We start from the raw sequence: 27365 nt of genomic DNA, 5'->3' as shown, positions 1-27365 counted from the left end.
CCAGATTTACTCTGGCAGCATGTGTGAAGAAAGCCTCCTATTCTTTTCCATGACCACATAGAATCAGTTATTAAACTTCTCAAAAGACACATGGGAAAATAAGTTGACGAGTGCATAGGTTGCAGTGGCTTGTTCTGTGCCACTACTGCCACAGGATTTTGGATCTGGATTACAGAGCCTTGTTGATGTGGGTTACTACAGTATAGTTGTGTTAAACTGGACAGTTTGAGAACAAAGTGCCCACGTGCTTTAGCTCTTGAAGTCTTGGCCATGTACTTGAAGCTTTGGCTATATTGATTGGGCACAGATGAAAAAAACCAAAACATAACAGCTCTAACATTTTTTTTTTTTTTGTAGAACATCAAACATTAAATTAGACAAGATTATGAAGGAATTAGATGAAGAGGTAAGTGGGCAGTCATTTTGGTTCTAATTAGCCTTTCTTGTTTTTTTATTGACTGTCGTTATATGATTTTCACACTGAACTAAGTAGGAGCGGATGAGAATTTAATAGTATGTTCTCCTTTTATAAGATGTATTTAAGGAAAAAGGGTTACAAAGGAGGCTGATATACTATTCAGCAAAATCAAATAAGTTGTGTTCAGACATAACACTAAAATATGATTTAATGTTATGTGAGTAAGTCTAGCCTTCTCTTGGGCTCACATGCTTCACTTGGGCACGCATGATATAATGTTGCCGCATTAACTTCAGTTCAGGATGTCCTCCAAACCCTAAATTGTGGTTGAAACAAGTTAGTTTCGTAAACCATGGTTCAAAGTTGGCTTGTTTTAAACAAACCATAGTTACGGTTAACCATAGTTGAGTTTGGATGACATGAGAAGCTGTGGTTCACAAAAATGGAAGTGAATGTTTCTGAACTTCTCCTTGCATCAATGTTGGAGGAGGAGAGAACCAGAGGATTATGTGAGGCCTGGGGTCGGCCAAGGCTTGTTCATGTTACAGTAAGATAGAGTTTAGCATTATGTCCAAATGCATCCTAAAAGTTCTTCTGAGCTTGTGTCACTTCATACTGTAGGTAGTGGGGGAATTGGATTTTTTTTAATGTTCCATATGTATTTTTTAAGATATATATATGTGTGTGTGTTTGTGTGTGTGTGAGAGAGAGAGAGAGAGAGAGATCTTGCCTAGAACATTTCTTTCTGGTATGCTTGTTTGCTACATGCAGGGAGATTTGTACTTACTCTTTGGGTTTCCAGAAAACAACGTGATGTGATACAATCTATCAAACTATATTGCATATTGCGTAACTCAATTCTCACTTAAGGAAAATAGAATGCTAAAGGGTAAAAATGGGGGATTCCTTTGGGTGAGAGACCATGGAATGGAAGGTTACAGAAAATCCTTGCTAGATTAGAAACATGTCTATCTAGTCCAATGGGCACACCTGAAATTTTGAGAGAGTATCATGTGCTTTCTCACAAAATGGCTATCATTAGTGGGCATGGCCAGTCACAATACCATTTCCCAGAGGGCAAATGGGTAAAAGAAAAGAAACTTGCCCAAGAACTTAAATTACAAGGCAGAAGTTTGAGCCCAAATGCCAAATTACATATTTGCCCCCAGGAAATAAAACAGCATTTCACAGAAGGCAGGTGATGCTCAGAGAAACATACATGTAAGACACCCATTCATACCACAGAGCCATACCACACACATCCTGGGGAAAAACACTAACTCCAATGGATAAAATGATTATCCATTTAACTGGTTTATTTTTTCCTAGCTGACTTTTTTGCTGGAAAAGAAAAAGTTCAGAGTGCGTAAAGGATAAGAGGAACCCTTTTGTTTCCTGATGTCTAGCTTTCCAGAGCCTCTGTGCAAAGCTCTGGGAAGCAAGGCTCCTTCCCTAAATCTCTAGTTGAAATTTTCTCTTTTGTGAGAGATGCTTCCACCATGGTGGGGCTGCTTAGTCGCCTTTTCCAGGTCTCAGTTACCTCATCTCACTCTACAACAGCTGGTCACTTTTTCCTGAGAGGTACTATCAGCACAACAGCAGGGAGATTGTGAAGAAAGAGAGCAAATGTGGGGAACTCCTCAGTTGTTATAATAATGATGTAATTGAGGGATAGACTATGTTCTCCACACACACCCCAGATGCAGCCTCTCCAGGCATGTTAAAATGACTTGTGTAGTGATTGTATACAAGCCATTATACAGTTAATTTATGTCAGTTGACCTCAGTGTTTTAAAACATGCAACTCAGTGTCTTTGTACAACTTACAGGGCAATCAGAGAAAAAACTTGGAGTCAACAGTTACTCAGGTTGAGAAGGAAAATATGCTTCTGCAACACAAACTAAGTGATTATCAAAGAAAAGTTGAACAGGAGAATGAGAAACGCCGGAATGTAGAAAATGAAGGTAAGCCGTATTTTCCTTTTATAGGTTATTTTTTTAATGGTATGAAAATCACAGCATTTTTCAGAGTTATGCTTAAGGCTTTCCTGTGTTCGACTACACCTCAGTACAGTTGCTTGTTTTCACTAGCTGTGTAGAAATATAATAAAATATTTCTTTAGGGGACATATATATATTCATATTGCTTGTTTTACTTCATTTCTAGTGTCAACATTGAAAGACCAGTTGGAAGACTTAAAAAAAATTAGTCAGCATTCACATATTACAAATGAAAAAATAACACAGTTGCAAAAGCAAGTAAGTTATTTCTATACCTACATCAGTTTTCCCTCATCAAATGTATCTGTTTAGTTATGCTCATTGGATCCTACCCCCTGTTACTTTTTCCTAACTTCTCCTTCGCTTTCAACAGCTTGAAGAGGCCAATGATCTACTGAGGACAGAGTCGGATACTGCAGCACGGTTGAGAAAGAGTCACACAGAAATGAGCAAGTCAGTAAGTCAGTTTGAATCCCTAAATAGGGAGTTGCAAGAGAGATGCAGAATCCTAGAGAGCGCAAAATTACAAGTGGAAAAAGATTATTACCAACTGCAAGCAGCACTGGAAGTAGAACGAAGGGATAGGAGCCATGGATCAGAAATTATTGGAGAGCTACAAGGTAATAAATGTGTATCAGTGTAATTTGTAAAATATTTACAGTAAAAATCATGATGACAATGTAGCTTAAAAATATGATAGAAGCTTTGAAATCATATTACTTACAACGAATTTTAGGGCTTCTTTTAACTTGCAACTCCTGAGCCTTTTGCATGGTATCTTTTGCATAGTTTTCCTTAAATACTAAATTTTAGTGCAGGTTGATAGCATAACACTAATGTTTTAAACACTGTGCTTTTTAAAATTAATTAATGACCTCTACTGTATGTTGAAAATTTTATGTACGTTAATAATATTTGTGATTGTGTGTGCAAGTACAGTACCAGAAAAAACTATGTAATTTTTCATGTAGCTCGGATTACATCTTTACAAGAAGAAATCAAAGGTATTAAGAATAATCTTGAAAGAGTGGAAGAAGAAAGAAAACAGGCCCAGGACATGCTTAATCATTCTGAAAAGGTAAAGTTAATAATGAAGCATAAATTATTATGTACGTTAGGTATAAATCTTTGGTTCTTAAGAGCATTATGAGTGTTTATCAGCATGTGAAAGTGATAATATCTTTGGGTGATTTGCAATAGATTGGCAAGGCTTTCTGACTCCCAAATGTCAAACAATGGCATTGACTATAGTCAGATAAGCCACTGTGTTTGAATTTAAGATGATCTAGCTCAGTTGATGCCCATATAAAGTATTTTTATTTTATGTGATTGTGGATCATGCTTACAAATACAGAAATAATTGTAATGAATTTATTGTTTTTATTTTACTGATGCTATCAGTGTATGTATTTTTCACTGAATATTATAAAAATAAAAACAGGTTGTTATGCTAAGGAGATTAAAATCAATTATTTTGTTGGAGATTTGAGAAGACAAGAAATTTGTAGTTACACACACACACACACACACACACACACCTCAAGTCAGGAAATTTGTGTGGGGCAAAGCTGTGAAGTCCAGTCTTTCATCATACATATCTGCAGGTTATGTACCCTGATAGAAGTGTGTCTGTTTCATTTTACTGTTCACGGTCATTCTTAGTGTAATAGATCATTATTGTGGTAAACTATATATTATAAACCATTAGATGTCCAATAAATAAAATGAAGTTTTAGAGGAAAGAGAAAAAGCCATTGAAGAGTGTCATGAAATATGAACATATGTCAGATTTAATATAGTATGGCATTAATCTGATTTAGATTTATAAAAATATATTTCAGGAAAAGAATAATTTAGAAATAGATCTAAACTACAAACTCAAAATGTTACAACAACGTTTAGAGCAAGAAGTAAATGAACATAACATAAATAAAGCTCGATTAACTGACAAGCATCAGTCAATAGAAGAGGCCAAGTCAGTTGCCATGTGTGGTAAGTTCTTATAGTTTTTTGAATGATGTACAAGGTTAAAATACTGTTAATGTTTGTTCATATTTTTCCTTTGGATAACCAATTGGTTAATGTACCATTTCCTTTCTAAGGAAGGAAAGGCAGCTAAATGGTTATTTAAAGTCAGTAGGACACCTTTAAGCCTTCAAATATCTGTTTCCTCCATCTGATGCAAAACAAAACTACTACTTATGGGAGTAGTCAAAGTATAATGTTTAATATACAGCACTGTAATGGAAAAATGTCTATCAAGCAATATTATGATCCAATTATTTTGTTTGTTTAACCTCATAATATTTATTATTATTATTATTATTATTATTATTATTATTATTATATTTATTTGTATCCCGCCTTTTGCCCAATGCTGGGCCTCAAGGCGGCCTTACAAAGTTTAAAATATACATGGGGGGGGGGGAGGGAAACAAAACCATAAACAATTAAAAAATACACAACAAAATTATAAGACATTAACATAGATGGAGGGCTGGATTATTCTCCAAAGGCCTGCTTGAACAAAAAAGTTTTAGCCTGCTTCCGAAAGCCCATCAAGGAGGGAACCAGCCTAGCTTCCCCAGGAAGAGAGTTCCAGAGCACTGGAGCAGCCACCGAGAAGTCCCTCTCCCATGTTCCCACCAAGCATGCCTGTGAAGAAGGTGGAACTGAAAGAAGGGCCTCTCCAGAAGATCTCAAAGCACGGGCAGGCTCATAAGGGAGAATACGTTCTTTCAAATAACCTGGACCCGAACCATATAGAGCTTTATCGGTCATAACCAGCACTTTGAATTGTGGTCGGAAACAGACAGGAAGCCAGTGGAGCTGTTTTAACAGGGGAGTTGTGTTCCCTGTAACCAACCCTGGTCAACAATTTGGCTGCAGCTCTTTGAACCAGCTGGAGTTTCCGAATACTCTTCAAAGGCAGCCCCACGTAGAGCGTGTTACAGTAATCCAGTCGGGATGTAACTAAGGCATGTGTCACCGTGGCCAGGTCCGACATCTCTAGGAACGGGCGCAGCTGGCGCACTAGCTTTAACTATGCAAATGCACTCCTGGCCACCGCCGAAACCTGGGCATCCAGGCTCAGGGCTGAATCCAGAAGTACACCCAAGCTGCGGACCTGCGTCTTCAGGAGGAGTGTAACCCCATCCAACACAAGCTGAATCCCTATTCCCTGATCTGCCTTTCGACTGACCAGGAGCACCTCTGTCTTATCTGGATTAAGCTTCAATTTGTTCGCCCTCATCCAATCCATTACTGCCAACAAACACCGGTTTAGCACATAAACTGCTTCCTTGGAATTGGGTGGGAAGGAGTAGTAGAGTTGGGTGTCATCAGCGTACTGGTGGCACCGCACCCCACAACTCCGGATAACCTCTCCTAACGGTTTCATGTATATGTTAAATAGCATGGGAGACAAAACAGAGCCCTGAGGGACTCCACAGGCCAATGGCCAAGGAGTCGAACAGGAGTCCCCCAGTACCACTTTCTGGGTCCGTCCATCCAGGAAGGAATGGAGCCACTGTAAAACAGTGCCTCCAAGACCCATCCCAGCAAGGCGGCCCAGAAGGATACCATGGTCGATGGTATTGAACACCGCTGAGAGGTCCAGCAGAACCAGCAGGGACACACTCCCCCTGTCCAGTTCCCGGCGAAGATCATCCACCAAGGCGACCAAAGCTGTTTCTGTCCCATAACCAGGCCTGAAGCCAGATTGAAATGGATCTAGATAATCCGTCTCATCCAGCAATCCCTGGAGTTATTCACAAGATATCTGAATAATTAAATAATGCTAAGGATGAGGTGGATGATGAAGCTTTTGAAAATGAAACTATGAAATTCGCAGGCACATGATGTGACAACCATCAGTTTAGGTGGTTTTAAAATAGGATTAGACAGATTCATGGAGGAAAAGCCTATGGCCATATGCTTCCTTCTGGATTAGGGGCAGCGTGCCTCTGAGTACCAGTTGCTGGGGAACAACAGCAGGAGAGGGGCATTTCCATTATTTCCTGCTTGTGGACTTCCCAGAGGTATCTGGTTGGTCACTGTGGGAAACAGGATGCTGCTTTAAGTGGACTTTCAGACAGATCAGCAGGACTCCTAATGTTCTTAAGCATGCTGCAAATTTATGTGGAACATTCACCTGTCTTCTCAGTGTAGATATATTTATTGTTTACAATTTCCATAGGAGACACTGTCTCCTGAGTCTTTGAAATGAGTCTATTGGTTTTTTCCGCTGATATGCAAAAACATTTGGATTCCAAAGCAATGAAGAGATGGTGGTAAAGATTAACAGCCAAGGGAAAGCTTCTAGGACAAGGTCTATTGGGACAGGTCTGGCCATTATTTATCCATTCTCCCAGCATGAAACATATTTGAGTGTTTAAATCTGTCAGGACTGCATAAAAGCATCTTATATATGTGAATTGTAGGTGCTCCTTGGTGCCTACTACGGCTGCTCATACCACCTAATATCTCCCCTCACCCGGTCATTCTAGCTATTTGGTCAAAATGTGTAGACACTGGGGTATTGGGTAAAATACTGCTGAAAACATGGAAGCAGTGACAAATGAAGAGAAGCCTAGATTAAACACTTTTATTTAAATTTGTATTTAAAATGTGCTCATCTTTGGTCCTTTAGAAATTGAAAAAAAGGTGAAAGAAGAGCGAGCAGCAAGAGAAAAGGCAGAAAATCAAATAGTTCAGATTGAAAAACAATGTTCCATGCTAGACTTCGACCTGAAGCAATCTCAGCAGAAGCTGGAGCACCTTAATGAGCAGAAAGAGAGACTGGAAGATGAGGTAATAAAAAGTAAATTGCTACTTTCTGTGCCAAATTTAACATAAATTTAAGGTACTTGAAGAAAAGTTAAATGATTCTAAAAAAAACCCTCTTGAGTGTAGCTCCAAACCAAATTACATGGTTCTAAATTTATTTTACAAAAAATAAGTGCGGCAATCTAAAACGTTTTCCGAATTCTTGCAATCTGAATTCTCATGTATTTGCAGTAGAAAGCTTTCTTGTATACGGTGATGGCAGAATTGGAAAGCCATAAACAAATATATGCAGTTTGTTATCAAACTTCTTGGATTTTCCTTTTGCTGCATTGAGCTATGGAAAGCTTTAGAACTGAGAAAAATTCGTTCTTTTCTAAGGATGTTCTGTATGTTGCTATTCTACAGTGGCGAGAAAATGTTTGTTAACCCCTTTGTATTGTCACATATTTCCAAGCTAAAATGTGATTAGATCTTAATCTAATCTCTTAATCCTAGATAAAGAACGATAGATAATCTGATTAAACAAATGACACACAAATTTTATGTTTAACATTTATTTATCTACAACTGATTCAGCATTCAATATTCATGTGTGAAAAACTACGTGAACCTTTAAATTTAGTGCCTGGTGGCATCCCCTTGAGTAGCAATGACTTCAGGTAAGCAGTTCCTGTAAATTTTGGACAGTTTTTCACATCAGTGTTGAGGAATTTTGACCCATTCCTCCTTACAGAACTGCTTCAATTCAGTGACATTTGAGGGCTTCTTTGTATGAACAGCTCCCTTCTAGTCCTGCCACAACATATTCATGGGGTTTAGGTCTGAACATTGACTAAGCTGAATTTCTTTTTCCACAGCCATTCTTTTGTAGATCTGCTTATATGTTTAGGATCATTGTCTTGTTGCATCTCCCTTTTTCAGTTCATCTTCAGCTCACAGACAGATGGCCTAACATTTTCCTCTAGAATCTTCTTATACACTGCAGAATTCTTGTTTGTGTCAATGATGGCAAGCTGTCCAAGTTCTGAGGCAGCAAAGTGAGCCCAAACCATCACATTCCCACCACCATGCTTGACAGTTCAGATGAGGTTCTTCTGTTCGAGCTCAGTATTTGCTTTTCGCCAAACATAATGTTTCTCATTGAGGCCCAAAAGTTCTACCTTTGACTCTGGAACATTGTTCCAAAAGTTTTAGGGATCATCCATGGCGGACTTCAGATGGGCAACAATATTCTTTTTAGAGAGCAGTGGTTTTCTCATGACTATCTTCCCATGAACACAATTCTTCAGTGTTTTTCTGATCATTGAGTCATGAACATTCATGTTAGCCAAGGCAAGAGTAAGCCTTGAAAATCCTTGAATGTCACTCTGTGGTTCTTTTTTTACTTCTTGGATGTGGTTCTTTTTTACATCTTGAATGATGCGCCAGTTTGTTCTTGGATAGATTTTGGTAGGATGATTGCTCCTGAGTGACTGTGGTCTTGAACCTTCTCCATTTGTAGTCTAGCTGTCTGACAGTGGATTGATGGAATTGATGGAACTCCAAATCCTTAGATATGGTTTTGTAAACCTTTCTAGACTGATGAGCAGCAATAAATGCTTTTCTGAGGTCCCTAGAGATTCTTCTGATCATGGCATGACTTGTTTCCGCACAACCATATGGTGAAGACCAAACTCACAAAGGTTCTTGGCCTTTTATAGGGTGGGGCCTCCCAAACTCACCTCTGAAGATCTACCTAATTACTTAAACACCGGATACTAATTATTCCCTTTAATTGAGCTTCACTTTTGCACATACTCTGATCCTTAGGTACTCATTGTTTGCTTAATAGTTTTGTTTCACAAAGCCTGGAATTGGTTAATATAAACCCTATTGGATATTTAGAAAAGGACTGGTTTTAATTCACGAATGCTATCATAGTAAAACTATGGAAGTTCCATAATTACCATTAGGGTTCACAAACTTTTTCTCACCACTAAATATGCTCAACCAAAGAATCCCACAACTAGTTATGATAAGGTGTTTCAGTCATACCAAATGAACATCTTTTCAAATGCATCTTTCAGTATTCCATAGAATTCTGATCTTTAAAGAAGAAAGATAAAAGAAATATCTGCCCAGGGATCATTATCTGTTTGGATCTCAGCTATAATTTTATCCTGTACATTTTATATATTTTAATGTGGAATAGTATTTAAATTATATATGAAATATTTCTTTTTCAGAAATCTAGGAGTTTATTTAAAATTGTTTGTTGTGTGGTTAGGTTAAGAATCTGACACTTCAGCTGGAGCATGAGATAAACAGGAGAGTGATGACACAGAATGAACTTAAGATGTATGCTATAGAAACAGATAGCTTAAAAGGTTCTGAGAAGCAGCTAAAACAGGAGATCAATACATTGTTGGAAGCAAAGAGATTAGCAGAGTTTGAGTTGGCTCAACTGGCGAAGTAAGTAAATTGAATTTGAAATTAATTGCATTATCCCATGATCTACAAATATTAGTGAATAATTTTCTGTATGCAAAATATCCATACATTTCAGTATATGAATATATTTGTTTAGTAATATGTAAATGAGCTCATGGAAATGTCATTCTCATTTTTAGTTCTCCCTTTGTGATAGGGAGAGCCTGATTCAAGTTCATTCTAAACTATTTAGTGTGAACATGTAGCTCCCGGAAAATTTGTTTCTACTTTTGTAGGCAGGAACCATTCTTAACTTTACAATTGTCTTATAATTAGCTAATAAGAACAAATTCTGTCTGAGACTCATTTTGTGGGGGCATAGAACCTTAAATTGAAAGTTTAGGGCAAGATACTTTTGGCAGTATCCTATTCTTTCCACGTGCTACCAGGATCCTCCATTGACCTATCCTATTCTGGAAATAAGTGTTTCTGGTCATTTCCAGGCTTGCTGTAGGAAGTGCTAGGTCCTGTTGCACTAGTGGTGTGTCCTATCAGTGCAACAGAACTAGTGGAGCCATAATAGCCGTATTGGATACTGTCCTTGCTAAGTTTAAATTGTCTAAGGGCAAATGTCACATCTTGTGCACGATGTAGAAGAGGCATAGACGATCTGAGGCCTAATGTCAAAAGCCTTCTGCAAACTATCAGACCTCTGGCAAGACTAAACTGTCCTTCCCCCAGCAGCCCACTGGAGGAATGGTGATGTCAGAAAGAGAGAGAGAGAGAGAGAGAGAAAAGGCAGTGGCTCCATTGACTTTTGGCTCTGGCTCTGCCAATCACTGGCTTTGGCCTTGCCTACCACTAGGATACAGCTTCTGACAGAATAGCCCTGAGAGAATGTAGCCCTCAACAGAAAAAGGGTTCCCCATCCCTGACTTAGATGTTAAATTGCTTGATTACAACACCTGCTGTGTTCAGAAGTAGTTTGTTTGAGTTTGTATCTGAGATTTGAATGCTGTGTCAAAGATGGGGGAGAGGAGAGGGTGAGAATGGAGACAGCCTGGTGATTGACTGGCTGAGGTGCAGTTAAGGAAACAGAAGGTTTATGCGGGTTGGAATTAACCAGCCACTATGTTAACACCTGGCCTTTCGTCATATATAATACTCATCCATTTTCTTCTCTCAAAGGCAGTACAGAGGGAATGAAGGCCAGATGCGTGAACTACAAGATCAACTAGAAGCTGAGCAGTATTTCTCTGTAAGGTTCTGTTAGTATATTACAAAAGCAATTTCTTTAAAGATGTTATCGTGTAAATCTTGCATAAACCTAATTGTAGTGGTTTTCTATTTTTGTTTTGTATGTTTACATCGAGAATGGGAGAAGTGGGGTTGGGGAAGGATGGGACAGGACAGGGCAAGCACATGCAAGCTTGGGTACAAACAAGTTCATTGACTACAGCTTCCATTACAAAAGTTGGCTGACAAGCAGACTAAGACAAAATACTGTGTTGTGGTATGCAAAATGCCCTTCTAGGAGTAATTAAACAACAGGCTAAACAACAGGCTAAGCTGAGGTGTATCAGTTTCACTGTCATTTCTCACAGAGTGCACTTGCCGTACCCCAGAGTGCACTTCTGTAGCCCCAAAGTCACCAAGCTTTTCCCCAGGAAGACAGAAAGTGCATGACCACCTCTAGCTAGATCTTTCAAGGAAGTTAAGCTGTGAGCATAAGCAGCTGCTTTATATGGAATCAGACCATTGGTCCATCTTGCCCAGTTTGCCTGACAGTGACTGGCGGAGCCTGTGGCATGCAGGTGTGTGCTATACCACTAAGCTATGGCCCTTCCCCCATCTTTTCCTATGCCAAAAGAATGTCTGTGTTTCCTTCCATGTAACGGCACCCTGTATTCCATTGTGCCCCAAACAATTGAAATCTATGTTTAAAAATCATGTCACAGTTCTGGATGTATTGCATTGTTAACTGAGAGAACCTACTTGCATGCCAGATGGTGCATTAGGCTGCTGAGGCTGAGGAGTTGGCCAGTCCCTCCCTACTGGGTATGGGGGTGATGATGGTGAATGGCAGCCACTGGTAGTGTGGCTCATGTGGGCTGGACTGTGAGGGTATGGCACTCCTGAATGTGGTCCCAGATTGACAATGCAGCCATGTGTTAACCTTATATCTCCCATAAAAAATAAGTATGAATTTTAACTCTCAACAAGCCCTCTAAATGAACTCTCAGTTTTACTGGACCACTAGCTCAAACTAAGTTCATTGCACTTCCTGTCCCATCTGGCCGAAGGACCGTTAGCATATTGAACCTGGTACTGTTCATCTTACCAATAATTCTGCTAGGTGCCTACTTCCCTCTCAGGAGTTGACAGGCTACATCCCTCCCCACTCTCAGAAGGAGCAAGGGATGGGGGTTCTCTCTCGCAGGTTCCCAAAGTATCCAGCTTAGGAAGCTAATTGTCTCTTCTAATTAAGAGTGAAAACCTCCTAGTTCATCTTGAGATAAGAGTCTATGAGAAAAGGGTGAGAAAACTATTAGAGGCCCATCTAAGAAATGGAGCAGACTTTAGAAGCTGCCCTTCAAAGGGTCTACCTCAGCCAGAGACATCTAAAATCTACCGACTGTGTCAAATTATACAGGTCTAGTAGCAGTATTTTGGAACTCTGTGAAGCCCATATTTCTGCTCACTAATAAACTCACTAGAGTAAAGCATCATATAAATGTTAGAAATAAATAACTATAGAAGGTACTTCAGGTAGAAGACACTGTGCCATAATTTTCATTATGTATGCAAAGTCATGTGCTATAACAAAAATGTCTAAATGATTAGACATTTTTGAAAACAATATGATGGTTTTTTTGTTTCATTTGCAGACACTTTACAAAACTCAAGTTAAAGAACTTAAAGAAGAAATTGAGGAAAAGAATAAAGAAACTCAGAAAAAAGTACAAGAATTACAAAATGAAAAGTAAGTCCATTTATGGGCACAATCCCTTGAAAGTTGAGCACTTCTAGCCCCATTGATTTCACTGAGATTAAAAATAATTTTCCCTTGGAAACCGAAGGAATTTAAATATGCATTTCTTTGGGACTGTGCCCTATATTTTTAGCAGAACAAAGTAGTTAAACTCAAATAAAGTAATGGGTTGTATCCAATATTAGTCTAATTTAAGTTGCACTAATTTCAACAGGTCTACTCTAAATAGGACTAACATTGAATACCTCCCTGCAAAAATTTTATTGTTAGAAACAATAAAATTGGACTGAATACTTCCCTTTATTCTTCTTCCTGGCCTCTATGACTCACATATGTGGGTTATACGCCTGCGCAGAACAGTCATTTGGAACATTCTAGAGCTAAACAGAGTGTTAGGCAGGAACACCGCCCACCTGTTGTCTTGCCTCATAGCAATTCTAAAATATTTTTCTCCCTCTCTCAAAATACTAGTACTCAGGGTCATCCCATGAAGCTGATTGGTGGGAGATTCAGGACAGATAAAAGGAATACTTCTTCACACAGTGCATAGTTAAACTATGGAATTTGCCACCACAAAATGTAGTGATGACCACCAATTTGAAATGGGACCACAGCCATATTTCCAGGAGAAATAGATTCCATCCCACAATATAGAAAAGGTAGCAGACTCCCTTATCCTTATGAATGTTTTGCTAGCCCTTCTCTATTTGTGGATGATAAGCCAGGATTCCCCAGAATTCTGGCTTATTGTTTTGTGGACTTGAAGCTAGTAACTGGTCAAAAGTCACCTAGCGACCTTTATTGATGAGTGAGGAATTGAACTTGTCCCTCCCCATTCCTAGTCTAACACACTATAAAGACTACACAACACTCTTTCTCTGGAAACAGTATTAATTTTGTGTTGCAGAGAAACTCTTGCTGCACAGTTAGATCTGGCTGAAACAAAAGCTGAATCTGAGCAATTGGCCCGTGCTCTCCTTGAAGAGCAGTATTTCGAACTAACTCAGGAGAGCAAGAAAGTAGCATCGCGAAACAAACAAGAAATTGTTGATAAGGACAATATTGTAAGCCGGGTAAGTTACTTCGTGATGAACATTAAAATTAAATTTAATATCCTATAGAATAAGCAACATCCACCAATCCCTACGTTTTGTGCTTTACACTATTAATCCAGAGACGCATGTTGCTCTGATTTTTATATATATATTTCTAACAAACACAGGAATCTCTATTTCAGTGGAGAGACTTGATGCATGCACATAAATACATATGCAAACTAGTTCCTTCAAGGAAATGATAGGAGAAGCCATTCCACGTAGGGATGTGTACATCATTGAATTAGTGTGACAATTTTAAAACAAAATTTATTTGCCTAACAATACAATTTTTTGGGAGTACATCACCAAATGTGCCTTGGGTATGCCTGGTATAGAACAGGCTAATCTAAAATTTAAAAATAAATAAATTATGGGACAAAAATGGGTATTGTCTAGATGGTTGAGTTTGCCTGTTCTATATTTCAGAGCCACAGTAGAGGTGATATGCATTTTAGGAAGTCTGGCAAGAACAGATAGCTTCATATTATTTTTGAAAATTAATTGTAGATGTCAGTGGTTTAACAAAACGTTTTTTTTTGTTTGCTTAGCTTGAAGAAACAAATAATACATTAACCAAAGATGTGGCATTTTTAACAAAAGAAAATTCTGAGCTAAATGAGAAGATTAAGATACAAGAAGAAGGTATGCCATGTTTTCGATATTAATGGTTTTATGAAAGATATCTGAAACTTTTAAAATAGAATATATAATACTAGAAAGGGCACATTCTTGCTTGAATATATAGTGGCATAGCTTGTGGTTGTGTTTTGATTAAAGGATGAATATTTGATGAATGAAGGAAATCTCATAGTGTGCAATTGATTTCAATGTCATAAAATGCCACATTTGACCTTTGTTCTGATTTTTTTAATAGACTATAAATTGAAGAAAGAAGAAGAAATTAACTTCATTAAAATGCAGTACGATAAGAACCTGAGCACGGAAAGGACCCTTAAAACACAGGTATTTATCTTTTCTTCTGATGCTATCTTGAAGTCTTCCTTCAGAATGTAGTGCATCAGTCTTACTTTATATATGTAACTGTGTTTTCTTATTGAAGTCCCTTTTCATACTAATATTATTATTACAGTGGAGGAAAAAGTTCTGATTGCGATTTTGGACCAGCAATATGCAGCCCTTTCCCCACAAAATAATTTCTTGAAAACTTTGATTTGATCATTTATATACTACTTTCTTAAAAAGCTTAAACTTGTTCCCAAATTATAAAAAATCATGCTGTGGTAACGTCCACAATAAAATAATAAAAACATAAAGTATCAAATATATGAGCATTTCAAGTACCTCAATATATCATAAGCCCTTCTTATACAAAGTTTTGCCCTCCAAAAGCACAAAGTGGAGCATATGGTTGGGTGGTTCATGTGCTTTAGTGCTCAACTCTTGCAGGACTGATCTGTAACTCCCAACCCCAGTAAAAATATCTCCAGTAGCAGGGCTTGGAAGTGCTACTAGAGTAGATAATGTCGGGATAGATGGGCCAGTGATCTACTTCAGTATAAAGCAGGTTCATATGTTTATAGGTTTAAAATCAGCACAGGTTAAAGCTGCTTTGTGAGTTTTTGCTTTGTAAAGAACGATCAGATGTTAGTAGTTGCAATAATTTCTATGGGGAGGTATGTAAATTACCTTCAAACGTTATTTATTGTCTGTTGTGTTATCAGTGGTATAAAAAGGCAATGTATATAATAGTGTCTTCAACAAGGTATTCCAATTGTAAATTTATTATCTACTTTTACTTGAATTGTGAAAAATAGAACTCTTCTGTGCTTAATTTCTACTATTGCAGCATAACTGTGAAGAGCTTTAATGTTTATTCAAATATGCTTATATTTGTTTAATATACCATAGGCTGTCAACAAATTGGCTGAGATTATGAATCGAAAAGATTTTAAACTAGATAGAAAAAAAGTAAACATGCAAGATTTCAAGAAAAAAGAGAAAGAAAACCGAAAATTACAATTGGAACTTAACCAAGAAAAGGAGAAATTTAATCAGATGGTAATAAAATACCAGAAGGAGCTTAATGAAATACAAGCGGTAAGCGATTTTTTGTTTTATTTTGATTCTGTGTTATTATATCAAATGCATTTATTTATTTATTTATTTATTTATTACATTTTTATACCGCCCAATAGCCGAAGCTCTCTGGGCGGTTCACAAAAATTAAAACCACAGTAAAACACCCAACAGTTTAAAACACAATTACGAAATGCAGTATAAAAAGCGCAACCAGGATAAAACCACACAGCAAAGTTGATATAGGATTAAAATACAGAGTTAAAACAGTAAAATTTAAATTTAAGTTAAAATTAAGTGTTAAAATACTGAGTGAATAAAAAGGTCTTCAGCTGGCGACGAAAGCAGTACAGTGTAGGCGCCAAGCGGACCTCTCTGGGGAGCTCATTCCACAACCGGGGTGCCACAGCGGAGAAAGCCCTCCTCCTAGTAGCCACCTGCCTCACTTCCTTTGGCAGGGGCTCATGGAGAAGGCCCCCTGTAGATGATCTTAAGGTCCGGGTAGGTACATATGGGAGGAGGCGTTCCTTCAGATAACCTGGCCCCAAACCGTTTAGGGCTTTAAATGTTAATACCAGCACTTTGAATTGGGCCCGGACCTGGACTGGCAGCCAATGAAGTTGTAAAAGGACTGGCGTAATGTGATCTCGCCGGCCAGTCCCTGTTAATAACCTTGCTGCCCTGTTTTGCACCAGTTGAAGTTTCCGGACCGTTTTCAAAGGCAGCCCCACGTATAACGCATTGCAGTAATCCAAACGAGAGGTTATCAGAGCATGGATAACTGTAGCTAAGCTATCTCTGTCCAGATAAGGGCGCAGCTGGTATATCAGCCTGAGCTGATAAAAGGTGCTCTTTGCCACTGAGTTCACCTGTGCCTCAAGTGACAGTTCTGGATCGAAGAGCACCCCCAAACTACGGACCCGATCCTTTAGGGGGAGTGCAACCCTGTCCAGGACAGGGCAAACATCACCTCGCCGGACAGAAGAACCACCCGCTAACAGTACCTCCGTCTTGTCTGGATTGAGTTTCAGTTTATTAGCCCTCATCCAGTCCATTACCGTGCCCAGGTACTGGTTCAGAACAGCCACTGCCTCACCTGGGTTTGATGAAAAGGAAAGGTAGAGCTGGGTATCATCCGCATATTGATGACACCTCAGTCCTCATCTCCGGATAACCTCCCCCAGCGGCTTCATGTATATGTTAAACAGCATAGGGGATAAGATAGAGCCCTGTGGAACCCCATGGCTTAGGTGCCACGGCACAGAGCAATAATCCCCCAGCACCACCTTCTGGAATCGGCCATCCAAGTAGGAGCGGAACCACTGCAACGCAGTACCTCCAACTCCCAGCTCAGACAACCTATCCAGAAGGATACCATGGTCGATGGTATCGAAGGCCACTGAGAGGTCCAGGAGAACCAACAGGGTCGCACTCCCCCTGTCTCTCTCCCGACAGAGGTCATCCCACAGGGCGACCAAGGCAGTTTCCGTTCCAAAACCAGGCCTGAAGCCCGATTGAAATGGATCTAGATAATCCGTTTCATTCAAGAGTTCACTGGTGGTATTCTTAAAAGCTGTCTTCCATTTGAAAATTGATACGTGTTAAATGTTCAACCTGTCTGAACATTGTTTCAGACAGGTTGAACATTGTGGTTAAACTATGTTATGTAGCTAAGGAGATATTCAAACAACCACGTCATGTGTCAAAGGGTCATGGGAACATACCATTTGCATGCTGATATACCTGATAGGCACTACAGAGTACATTACAGGATTTTAATGATAGGTACACAGAAGGCATCAGAATTTGTTTGGTCCACTCATGATTTTTGTAAGTTCTGTTTCCATATATTAGCTCTGACCATAGGCAAAATGTCTCCGTACACATAATTGAAGCGAGAAAGATTTTTTACTTATCTGGTGAATCTCCTTTTTGCATATGAGTAGTAAAATAGCCCCTTCTTTTTCAATCCCATTTGATATGCAGCCTTTCTTTTTACATACCTTCATATTTTTCTGTTGGATCTCTAGTTCTTGTTCCTTTTCTAAGCCTTTGCAGTTCCAGCTTGCGAGTAGGATGGGTCCGTGAAAAATTTGAAACTTTCAGAAACTTTCATGAGCATCACCACAACATGGATGCCTCAAGGGACTGGCTAGTCACAAAGGACAAGTAACTTGTTCAAGAAACTGGGTGTTCTTGAACAAGTTACTTGAAATATTTCTCTCACATACTTGCACCTTGAAATATTTCTCTCACATACTTGCACCTTGTGAGATATCAATCCATAAGTACATGTCCCATTTATCTAACACGCATATCTCCAATTTCCACTCCCTCTCATGGCCCCATTTGCTCTCTGTAGGGCCCCATTAGCCCACATTTCCTGCCCTCCCACTTGATTGTGACTTGCCCTTTCCTGCCCTCCTCCCTTTGACCCATTCTGTTCTTTTCAGCTCTTCCCAAAGCTGCATCCACACCATTTTCTGTCCTACCTTTCCTCCTTCAAACCACCAATGCACTGGTTCAGTTCAAACAGAGCTGAGCTAGAACTGATCCTTCTCTCTCCCCTCCATCCAATCCAAAGGCCTACTGCCATCCAGTCAGAATGGAAGTAGGCATGTACAGCAAAGGCCTAGGAAGAAATGTCTTGGAGGAGCTGCAGAGGGGGATCATATGCACTGGATTTTGTATGTGTATTTTGGTGCAGATGGGGAGTCGATATCCTTGCAGATACCGTGGCAGGCCTCTGGGGGTATTGAGGTGTCTGGGGACCCCATGATGGGGACCCCATGACTAAGGTAATCATTAATTACCTACTTCCAGAAGGTGGCATCCCACTCCTAGAATGTGCCTCTCTGCTTATACCCAGTTAGGGACAAAATCTTCCTTTCTGGCTTGTGTAATTAAAAGGAATTATGTTTAGTATTTTAATTATTCAATATTGTATAATGAATGTATCTTCCTCCAATTTCTGATAAAGGATCTGAAAATAATTACCTTTTTTTCGTACAGTATGAATATTGATTTTACCACCTATTATTACTAAATTAATTGTTATAAATACTGGAAGACTATTTCTTTATATTTTTTACTGAATGCAGCAAATTGTGGATGAGTCTACATGCAAGAATGAACTTCAGATGCAGCTGGATAGTAAGGAGAGTGATATAGAACAACTGCGCAGACAAATTTCTGACCTACAACAAGGCATGGACTCTACCAGTGTTGCCAGCCTTCAGCCAGATGAAACTGATGGAAACGTTATAGGTAGGATGCTCATTGTTTTTGTATCTTGTTCTTCAGGCTTTACTTTAGTTTTTAGACAAGATATCACCTTGTCTAAAGAAAAAAAAAACATTTTCTTTATATTTTTCTTCTTTTGGTCTTCATTATTTTATATTTCTTTTGTGCTAAATGTGAGTATTGTAACTTTAAGATTTTAATCCCAAAGGCAGGATGTGGAATTCCATGTATTTCTCTATGTACAGAGAAAATGTGAAAGCTTGAGCTCCTCATTAACAAGTAACGCTAAACCACCATGGTTAGCATTGGGAAGAAAACCACATTGGCTTAGCATGTCTTGTGTGGGGAGAAAAACCCAACAATGATGGCTAAAAAATCACCCCGGGTAACCACTTCCCTGCAGTGAGATTAAGGGGTTCCAGGGTGGCTTACCATGTCGCCTGTTGGGCTTTCCTTGGTTTAAAATTGCCATTCCACAAAACAAACAAACAAAAAACAACAACAACAACAAAAAGGTGACAAAAGACTTGGCTGCCTAGAGTAGCCGCAACCTCCAGCGACACTCTACTGGCATGGACTTTCTCGGTGCTTGAGATGGCCATGCATTGGCTACAGTGTTTGGCATGACCCAGCTTCAGAGGTTGCACCCTCCATTCTGTGCACCTCAGTTTTGTTTTGTACTTTTAAGCTAGGACTGTTATCTTCTCCCTTTTACCTGATTAATTTTAAAGATATTTAAGCCCATGATATTTTGAGGCTTCTTTAGTTTTAGTTTTTAAGTATTTGTGTAATAGGAAACAAAAAATAATATATTAAAGGTGGCTTTCCTTCTAATAATGACTGGTTATATCCTTCAGTATTATATCCTTCAGTATTAGATTATATCCTTCAGAATTGCAAAAAGGAGACTATATTGAAGTAGTAGTTATACGCATCTGTATTTGCACTTTTAATTTAACAGTGGAATGCATTACAAAGGAATTAATCATCTATTAATTCCTTAGGTGGTTGATAGCCAACTAAGTACTCCAGATGACACTATTGGCATTGCGCTAGAGATAGTTTAACCCTAATGGTTAAATTCACTAAAATGGCACATTGTTTTAATTGTTTTTACTGCTTTTAACTTATATATTGTTTTAAATTGGTTCATGGTTTAATTTGTTTTTAGCTGTGTATATCTATTGTTTTATACTGTATGCTTTTATCTGTACACCGTTCTGAGTTCCTAATGATATAAGGCGGGACACAAATGTTTTAAATAAATAAATAGTTTATGCTAAAACAATGTCATTTACATTAGCCATTGGGCCCCATTGGATACTGACCATAAATTGAACAGGGAGTTGGAATGAAGAGGATAGATTACATAGGAAAAACAATACTTTGATTATAATTTCATATGAAAAATTGTAACATGATAGAAAAGTTTTAAACCATTTAAGTTTCCAAATATAACCATTATCTTGCTCATGTTCATAGCACCCACTCTCTCTTGCCAGATTGTGCATCTCTAGTTTCTTGCACCTACCATCTATTAATGCCAGCAACTTGCACTTGAGCCCCTACAGATAAAAGTCTATCAGCTAGGTAACCCAGTATAATAAACATCTATGTTAATCACCCATAGGGGAAATGTTAGGAAGAATAAGTTAACAGTAACTTTAAAACTAGTACTGCTATCCTATGCATGTTTACTTAGAAATAAATCCTATTCAGTTCAATGGTACTTACTCCCAGGAATGTGCATTTAGGATTACGCTTTTAGACTCTGAGGACAATAAAATGGGAGTTATGTGCACAAGTAATATATTCTCATTCCTCCACCAGATTGATTATCTTCATAGTATGCTCTACAGTAGATTGCAGATTTCAAAGTAGCAACTTTCAGACCTGTGTGCTTGTTTAAAATCTGGAATCCACTGTAGAGCATACTATAAAGGCAGTATAAGAAAACATAGTTAAAAAGCCTTGATAAATCCAAGAACTATAAAACCGTATTCTATCTGTTTTACATACTCATGATTTATTCTGGTTGTAGCCACTATTTTTTTTCTTTTTTTTAGTTAGCCCATTTATTCTGAAACAGTAACTTGAATTTGGGATATATGTGGCAAGGTCCCCCCCTCCCAAAAAAGTCATATTCAAGAATCTGATAACCTGTAATGAAATTTGGTATTGTAAATCTCAATTATTTTTATAAACATGTGAGTAAACTCTGTCCTTCCTGTGATTATGTAGAAATCTTATACACTCACAAACTGTCATATGAAAATGGAATAAACTGCTTCTCTTTTATTCTTTATATCTAGCTGATTCTTCTCGCATTCCTTATTTATTTATCTTCTATTCTTATCTTCTGTGAGTAATGGGACAAGTGGGTACTTTTTGCTTGCTCTCCTGCTTTCATTGTTTCTTGTGACCTGTGGCTTTCAGTTACTATATCGTTATGCAAAGTAATTCATCTGCCCCTCTTCCAATGTTAAACTAGAATTATATTTTTTAAAAATCTTAGTAGTAGTACTATATATGTTGCAACACAGTTTTTCGGTCAAAGTCCTGTCTAACTGTTTCAAAACATTTATGTTGAAACAGTATTAGATGTTTCCCTTACAAAATTCTTTGCCATTCATCTTGCAATAATTGTATTGCCATGGTGAATGAATTTGTGACTGAGCATGAAAAATGCTTCAAACCTATTTTTGTTTAGCTGTGCCTTTTCTTCCTGCTTTATCGACTTGTTTGGTAATAGCTAACGGCTGCATGTAAATTATATTCTTTTTTCTTGTATTTATCTATGATTAAAATATTGCTTAATATGTGTGTGTGTGTATGTGTGTGTGTGTTTACATAGAAACAAGAATGGAGGGATGGCTTTCAATACCAAACAAAGGAAACATAAAACGTCACGGATGGAAAAAGCAGGTATCTAAGTATTCTATTTTCCATTGAAGCAAAAGCCAAATATAATTAATTAAGGCTTACATCTAGGACAAAGGTGGAGAATATTAGTTACTTTCTAGGGAGTTCATAAATTTAAATATTCAGGATTGAGATATTACCATTTCTGTAAAACTTAAAAAACAAGGAAACACACAAAAAACATTAAGTAAAATTATATAAGCTGTTTAAAAACTCAAATCATGTATTCTTCATGTCTTCTAACTACATACTTATGCAAAGCTTAAAAATGTTTAGAACAGATATTAAAATATTTGCATATTACTATTCTAACCAGTGTGAAGGCAACTAGTATGTTCACATCAAAAAATACAATCAAATCTTTTATTGATTAAACTTAGTAGAAGTCAGTTCATATATTTCATTGGGTTTTGTCCTATATTATTATTGTTGTTCATTATTCATCATCACCATCATTACCATAGCCAGCCTGCCTTTCTTCCTTCCTTCCTAGGAACTCAAGGCGGCACATGTGATTCTCCTCCCCTATTTTATCTGCACAACAACCCTGTGAGATAGGTTAAGTGGAGAGTGTATGACTAGCCCAAGGTTAGCCAGTGAACTTCATGGCTCAGGGGAGATTTGAACCTCATTCTCCCCAGTCCCAGGCCAAGACTAACCACTACACACTCTCTCTCTAATTTACAAGTGATTAATTTACAAAGCCTCTGAAGGTACTCAGATGTAACATCACACTTCAAGGCTTGCATATTCCCTCCTTTTGTCATGTGCAAATCATTGTGATATTCCTTCCAGACCCAACAATCTGTACTTTGTTCCAAACTACAATCAGAGGTCTCTGATCTTGTTATATAAGAGGAAGGAGGGAACGAGTGAACCCAATGCTTGTGGCTGATCATTCCTCTAATGCCAAAGCATGGTTTGTCATTCATTTGTACTGAGTGGAATAGAAGGTGGATAGAATTGCATTTTATTATGTGCCATAAGGAATTAACAGTTTCTTTCCTTTCTCTTTTTTCAGTATGTTGTGGTAAGCAGCAGAAAGATTTTGTTCTATAATGACGAACAGGACAAAGAACAATCTAATCCATCCATGGTATTGGATATAGAGTACGTTCTTCTAATAACAGTTTGAGATAGTAAACTAGCAAGATTTTTTTAAAATAAAGAAACACATTAATGTCAGATGATGGATTTAAAAACTTGAATCAAAGAATGAAGTGATTTGAGTTTCATCCTCCCTACTTTCCAAATAAAATGTTCGTTTTTACTTTTTTCCGTTTTAAAATGCTAGATCATAAATGGCTACATTTAACAAAATGTAAATGAATACAATAATCAGGGGGTGGGATTCAAATTTGCCATTCTGACAATGGAATGGCTCCTTCTGTTTACAGAAGGCACCAGGATCCAGTGGAGAGACTCTTCAGTAGAGAAAGGGACTAAAAAGGCAATCTTCCCTAATTTCTCTTCCCCATACATTGCCTCTCATGCTCTTTAGAGGATCCCCCAGCTCTCCAGAACAGCTTTTTAGGAGGCATAGGAGGGTGCAGGTGGAAGGAGGAACTATGTAAATTACCTCCTTCCTCCATTGTGAGCAGATTTCCTTTTAATGATACTCCAGATCCAAGCCATTAGCTTCAACACATGGGGACAAACATCTAACGTGTGGATGGCGATAGCTCTGGCCACCAAACGTTTTGAAATGGGCTTCTGAGGGAGTGTTCTCCCCTGCCCCATCTCCTGTTTGGACACTATCCCAACACCTTATGTTTCAGTTGGTCATCCTAGTTAGTTTCCAATCTAGTGTTTAAAAATACATTCATACTATGTGAAACCTGGAGAGTGCAACTGAGATTTCTTTTTAATATGAAGATTTTAAATTATAGGACTACGAGTATGCAATAGCTGTCTAAAAGGAACCGTTTTTGTCTGCTCCTGACTCTCTTTGGGAATCAGTGTAGCATTTGCTTCCTCACAGTATCAGCCTTACTGTTTTGGCTGCTTGAGACAGAATCCATATCTCCAAACCTCCATGCACACACAAATAGTTTTGGAAGAAGTGGGTAGTGTTCTGCTGCCATTGCTTCCATAGATAACATTTTCATTATAATATCTACATCGGACAGAATTGGTTATTTAAAAAATCTGTCCATGGGTGTTGACGTTAATAGAGCTGAATTGCTGATATGTCACACAGAATACATTTTTACCCTCACCCTACTGTGCTGCCAGAGACTCAGGTCGGTGTATGCCATGTGCAGGGTTTGTTTCGTGTGTGTTTTTAAAAGTGATTTAATGGTTCCGCAACCCATACTCTGGGCTGTTGTTATGCGCAAACCAGGTCAAAGTCTATAATACTAGAAAGTGCAATCAAAATGTGTAAAACATTTTGGTTGCACTTTTTAGTACTCTGGATGTTGACCTAGTTCTCACATAACGACAACCCAGAATATGGGTTGTAGAATCCTTGGTTGTCATTACATATGAACCCGGAACTATGGGTTAACTATGGGTTAACCAGGTGAGAATTCTCTATAGTTCAGATAAATGATATATGTATCTTAATTTATTTCCATGTTCTGGGCAGTAACAATAATGTGCTATGCAGTTACTGTAAAGTGCTCATAAGAAACATGAATTGATGCTGATGATAAGTTATAGATTATTAAGAATTTTTATTTCATCAATAAAAAGGAATGGTATATATTTACTTGGAATCTAATGGTATCTGTATTTTCTTCATTTGTAAATACTCTGGGTTGGATTCTGAGGTGCCTTGTGTAAACAGAATGGCACTTCAGCTCACAGAAAGTTGCCCCCAATGCCCCAGAAGACTACTGATTCTCTCTGTCTGTTACAGAACACCACACAATTCTGGGGGGTTTCCCAGCAGGAGTCCTGAATCGTATATGTGAGGGAGCTGTAGTGCGGGGTGTGTGCGAATGCAGTAGGAAATTGACTTCCTAGATCCAACCCTCTCAGTATAGAACACCAAAATTGCCTCCCAAAGAGAGCTTTTTCATCAAGAGATTATTGTATCAATATGTTGTGAATTTTAGTTCATGCTTTATCATCAATATCAATAAGATATTTTTGAAATAATGCCACTTCTTCATTAATAAATGTTATCTAGGGAATGACATGATATATGGGCCTTTAAATATTCAAATACATTTTAGTTTTTTTCAGTAAATAGGAGCCTATAAATATTTTACCTAAGCATGTTGATCCCTTTAGTGGGGGGAATGGTTCATTATATATGTCACACCAGTCTTTCCTGCAACAAACACACAAAGTGTGAAAATCAGGTGAGCTTCCCCAAACACCAATGAATACACATGTTAGATCTTTGATTCACCTGCATCTTCCTGATGTGTACGGTGAAGTTTACAAATTTGCACTTCTCACACATTTGCTGCAGGAATCACAACAGTAACATTGTGTGCCAGTGGCAAAGGAAAGTGTTACATAGGGTGCTTCCTCACCTTAATGGATAAATGATATTAAAGTGAAATAATACACACATTACTTTATACTATGTTTGCTCTGATTCTAGTAGTGTTTATTAAAATAGTGTAATATTCATTTGATTTCAGTAAATTGTTCCATGTCCGACCAGTAACACAGGGAGATGTATATAGAGCAGAAACTGAAGAAATTCCCAAAATATTCCAGGTAACAACTTGCATATATTGATTTTAAAATATATTTTTTCTTAAGCTGTTTGTCACCTTAATTAAGATATATACACGCACAATCTCACTCACATACAATGTTGCATATTTTATTTTGTTTTGCTCAGATTCTATATGCCAATGAGGGTGAATGCAGAAAAGATTTGGAAGTAGAACCAGTGCAGCCAGCAGAGAAGACAAATTGTCTGAATCATAAAGGTCATGAATTTATCCCAACGTTATACCACTTTCCAGCCAATTGTGAGGCCTGTGCCAAACCCCTCTGGCATGTATTTAAGCCACCCCCTGCAGTGGAATGTCGGAGATGTCATGTGAAGTGCCATAAAGACCATTTGGATAAAAAAGAGGAATTAATTGCACCATGTAAAGGTAAGGGACAGCTTGACCAGATTTGTATTTTGAATTAATTATGGGTGGAATCCAAACTAAGACCTTTTCTACACCTGCCTTTCCCCCCAGGATTGTCCCTGTGCATCCAAATGACACACAAGGGATCCCAGGAGCAGGCAGGGACGATCCCTCCATTTGCCTGGGATAATCCTTAGGTGTAGAAGGGCCTAAGTTAGTTGAACTGAGTCCTTGTTGAAATCAGTCAGACTTAAATAATGACCAGTTTGCACCATTGATTTCAATGGGAAAATCCAACCAACTTAGGCAGCCATCCTATGCACAAATACATAGGAATAAGTCACATTGAACTCAGTGGGACATACATCTGAATAGACATGCATAGGATTGCACTGTTAGTCTGGATCCAACCCAATGTTCTTTAAATTACTTAATATAAACCATATGTCTTCATTTTCATTTACCTAAAATGACTGGATGTCACATCTTAGGGGAAAAATAAGTGTGAGGATTTGGAATATGCCTTAAAAATTCAATTTTTGCAGCTAAGACTGCACTCCTAAACACCCTTGCAATGGAGTAAGTCTCAGTGAATATGGTGGGTCTTAATTCCAAGTAGACAAGCATAAAATTGTAATTCCTAGAGTGGGAGAGAAAAGTTGTATGTTTATTGGGACTTTCGTTTTAATCTTCAGCATCCCAGCACACTATGTGGAATAACAAATTTAATTTGAACCTCAGGCACTCTGCTTCATAGCTAGTCTCCTGACATAAACAATATTGTACAAGCTTGTTTAAGTTGCATAATTAAGATTTGAAAATTTAAGATTTTGAATTTTGATCAGATAAGGAAGGGGGAGACATATTGGGGAAATATTGGTTCAGGTAGAACTGGAGGCTTTGGAAATTAACAAGGAGTTTTTTAGGCTGCAAAGAACCAGCACAATTAGAGATGTCAAATTCTGCATAGGATGGTTTCCAAAGCTCTTATTCTTAGTTTTTAGTCATAAGATACTGATGAATACTTTTAATCATCATAACAGTTATGCGCTTAAATGAATAATGCTGAAGTTCTGTATTGTTTCCTGAAGGTGTAGAAGTGATCCAGCAGTTTTAGCTTTAAGAGGAAGTTAATATTCCTGGAAAAATTCTGTCTTGCACTGTTACTGGTTTAGGCTGTGAGGACTTGTGCCAGGCCAAAGAGACAGATTGGGGATGCTATTGGTGTAACACTCACCCTGCTACCAATGGATTCCCTGACCAAGCTGACTGTCTCGGATGTGGTGCTGGAAAACCCCAGAACTCTGGCCCTGGGAGAGGCTGCCTTAACAAGACAAGCTCGGGACTTCCTGTTCTTCATGACAACTATGGGGCTGTCTCAGTTTGTCACCAGCCCAACACAAAGGGCAGAG

At 38.2% G+C, this 27365-nt stretch overlaps 1 protein-coding gene across 4 annotated transcripts in view; it reads left to right on the top strand.

Annotated features, from left to right (window-relative positions):
* Positions 1-27365, top strand: part of ROCK1 (Rho associated coiled-coil containing protein kinase 1) — a 90593-nt gene that overhangs the window by 50506 nt on the left and 12722 nt on the right. For 3 of the 4 annotated variants that reach the window (XM_063130614.1, XM_063130613.1, XM_063130615.1), the window contains 19 exons: positions 358-406; positions 2248-2383; positions 2586-2677; positions 2793-3039; positions 3391-3497; positions 4261-4411; positions 7071-7231; positions 9474-9658; positions 10805-10874; positions 12505-12599; positions 13516-13681; positions 14254-14347; positions 14580-14668; positions 15575-15763; positions 18844-19009; positions 21840-21910; positions 22929-23017; positions 25507-25585; positions 25713-25974. In XM_063130614.1, the coding sequence (XP_062986684.1) occupies positions 358-406; positions 2248-2383; positions 2586-2677; positions 2793-3039; positions 3391-3497; positions 4261-4411; positions 7071-7231; positions 9474-9658; positions 10805-10874; positions 12505-12599; positions 13516-13681; positions 14254-14347; positions 14580-14668; positions 15575-15763; positions 18844-19009; positions 21840-21910; positions 22929-23017; positions 25507-25585; positions 25713-25974 (2498 nt within the window). Of the gene's footprint in view, positions 1-357; positions 407-2247; positions 2384-2585; positions 2678-2792; positions 3040-3390; positions 3498-4260; positions 4412-7070; positions 7232-9473; positions 9659-10804; positions 10875-12504; positions 12600-13515; positions 13682-14253; positions 14348-14579; positions 14669-15574; positions 15764-18843; positions 19010-21297; positions 21347-21839; positions 21911-22928; positions 23018-25506; positions 25586-25712; positions 25975-27365 lie in introns of those variants that run through there. The other variant, XR_010025663.1, reaches the window with a different exon arrangement.

The sequence above is a fragment of the Elgaria multicarinata genome, chromosome 7 (genome assembly GCF_023053635.1).
Source record: "Elgaria multicarinata webbii isolate HBS135686 ecotype San Diego chromosome 7, rElgMul1.1.pri, whole genome shotgun sequence".
Classification (NCBI taxonomy): domain Eukaryota; kingdom Metazoa; phylum Chordata; class Lepidosauria; order Squamata; family Anguidae; genus Elgaria; species Elgaria multicarinata.
Note: the sequence above shows the minus strand (reverse complement) of the source record. Positions and strands in the feature narration are given on the sequence as shown.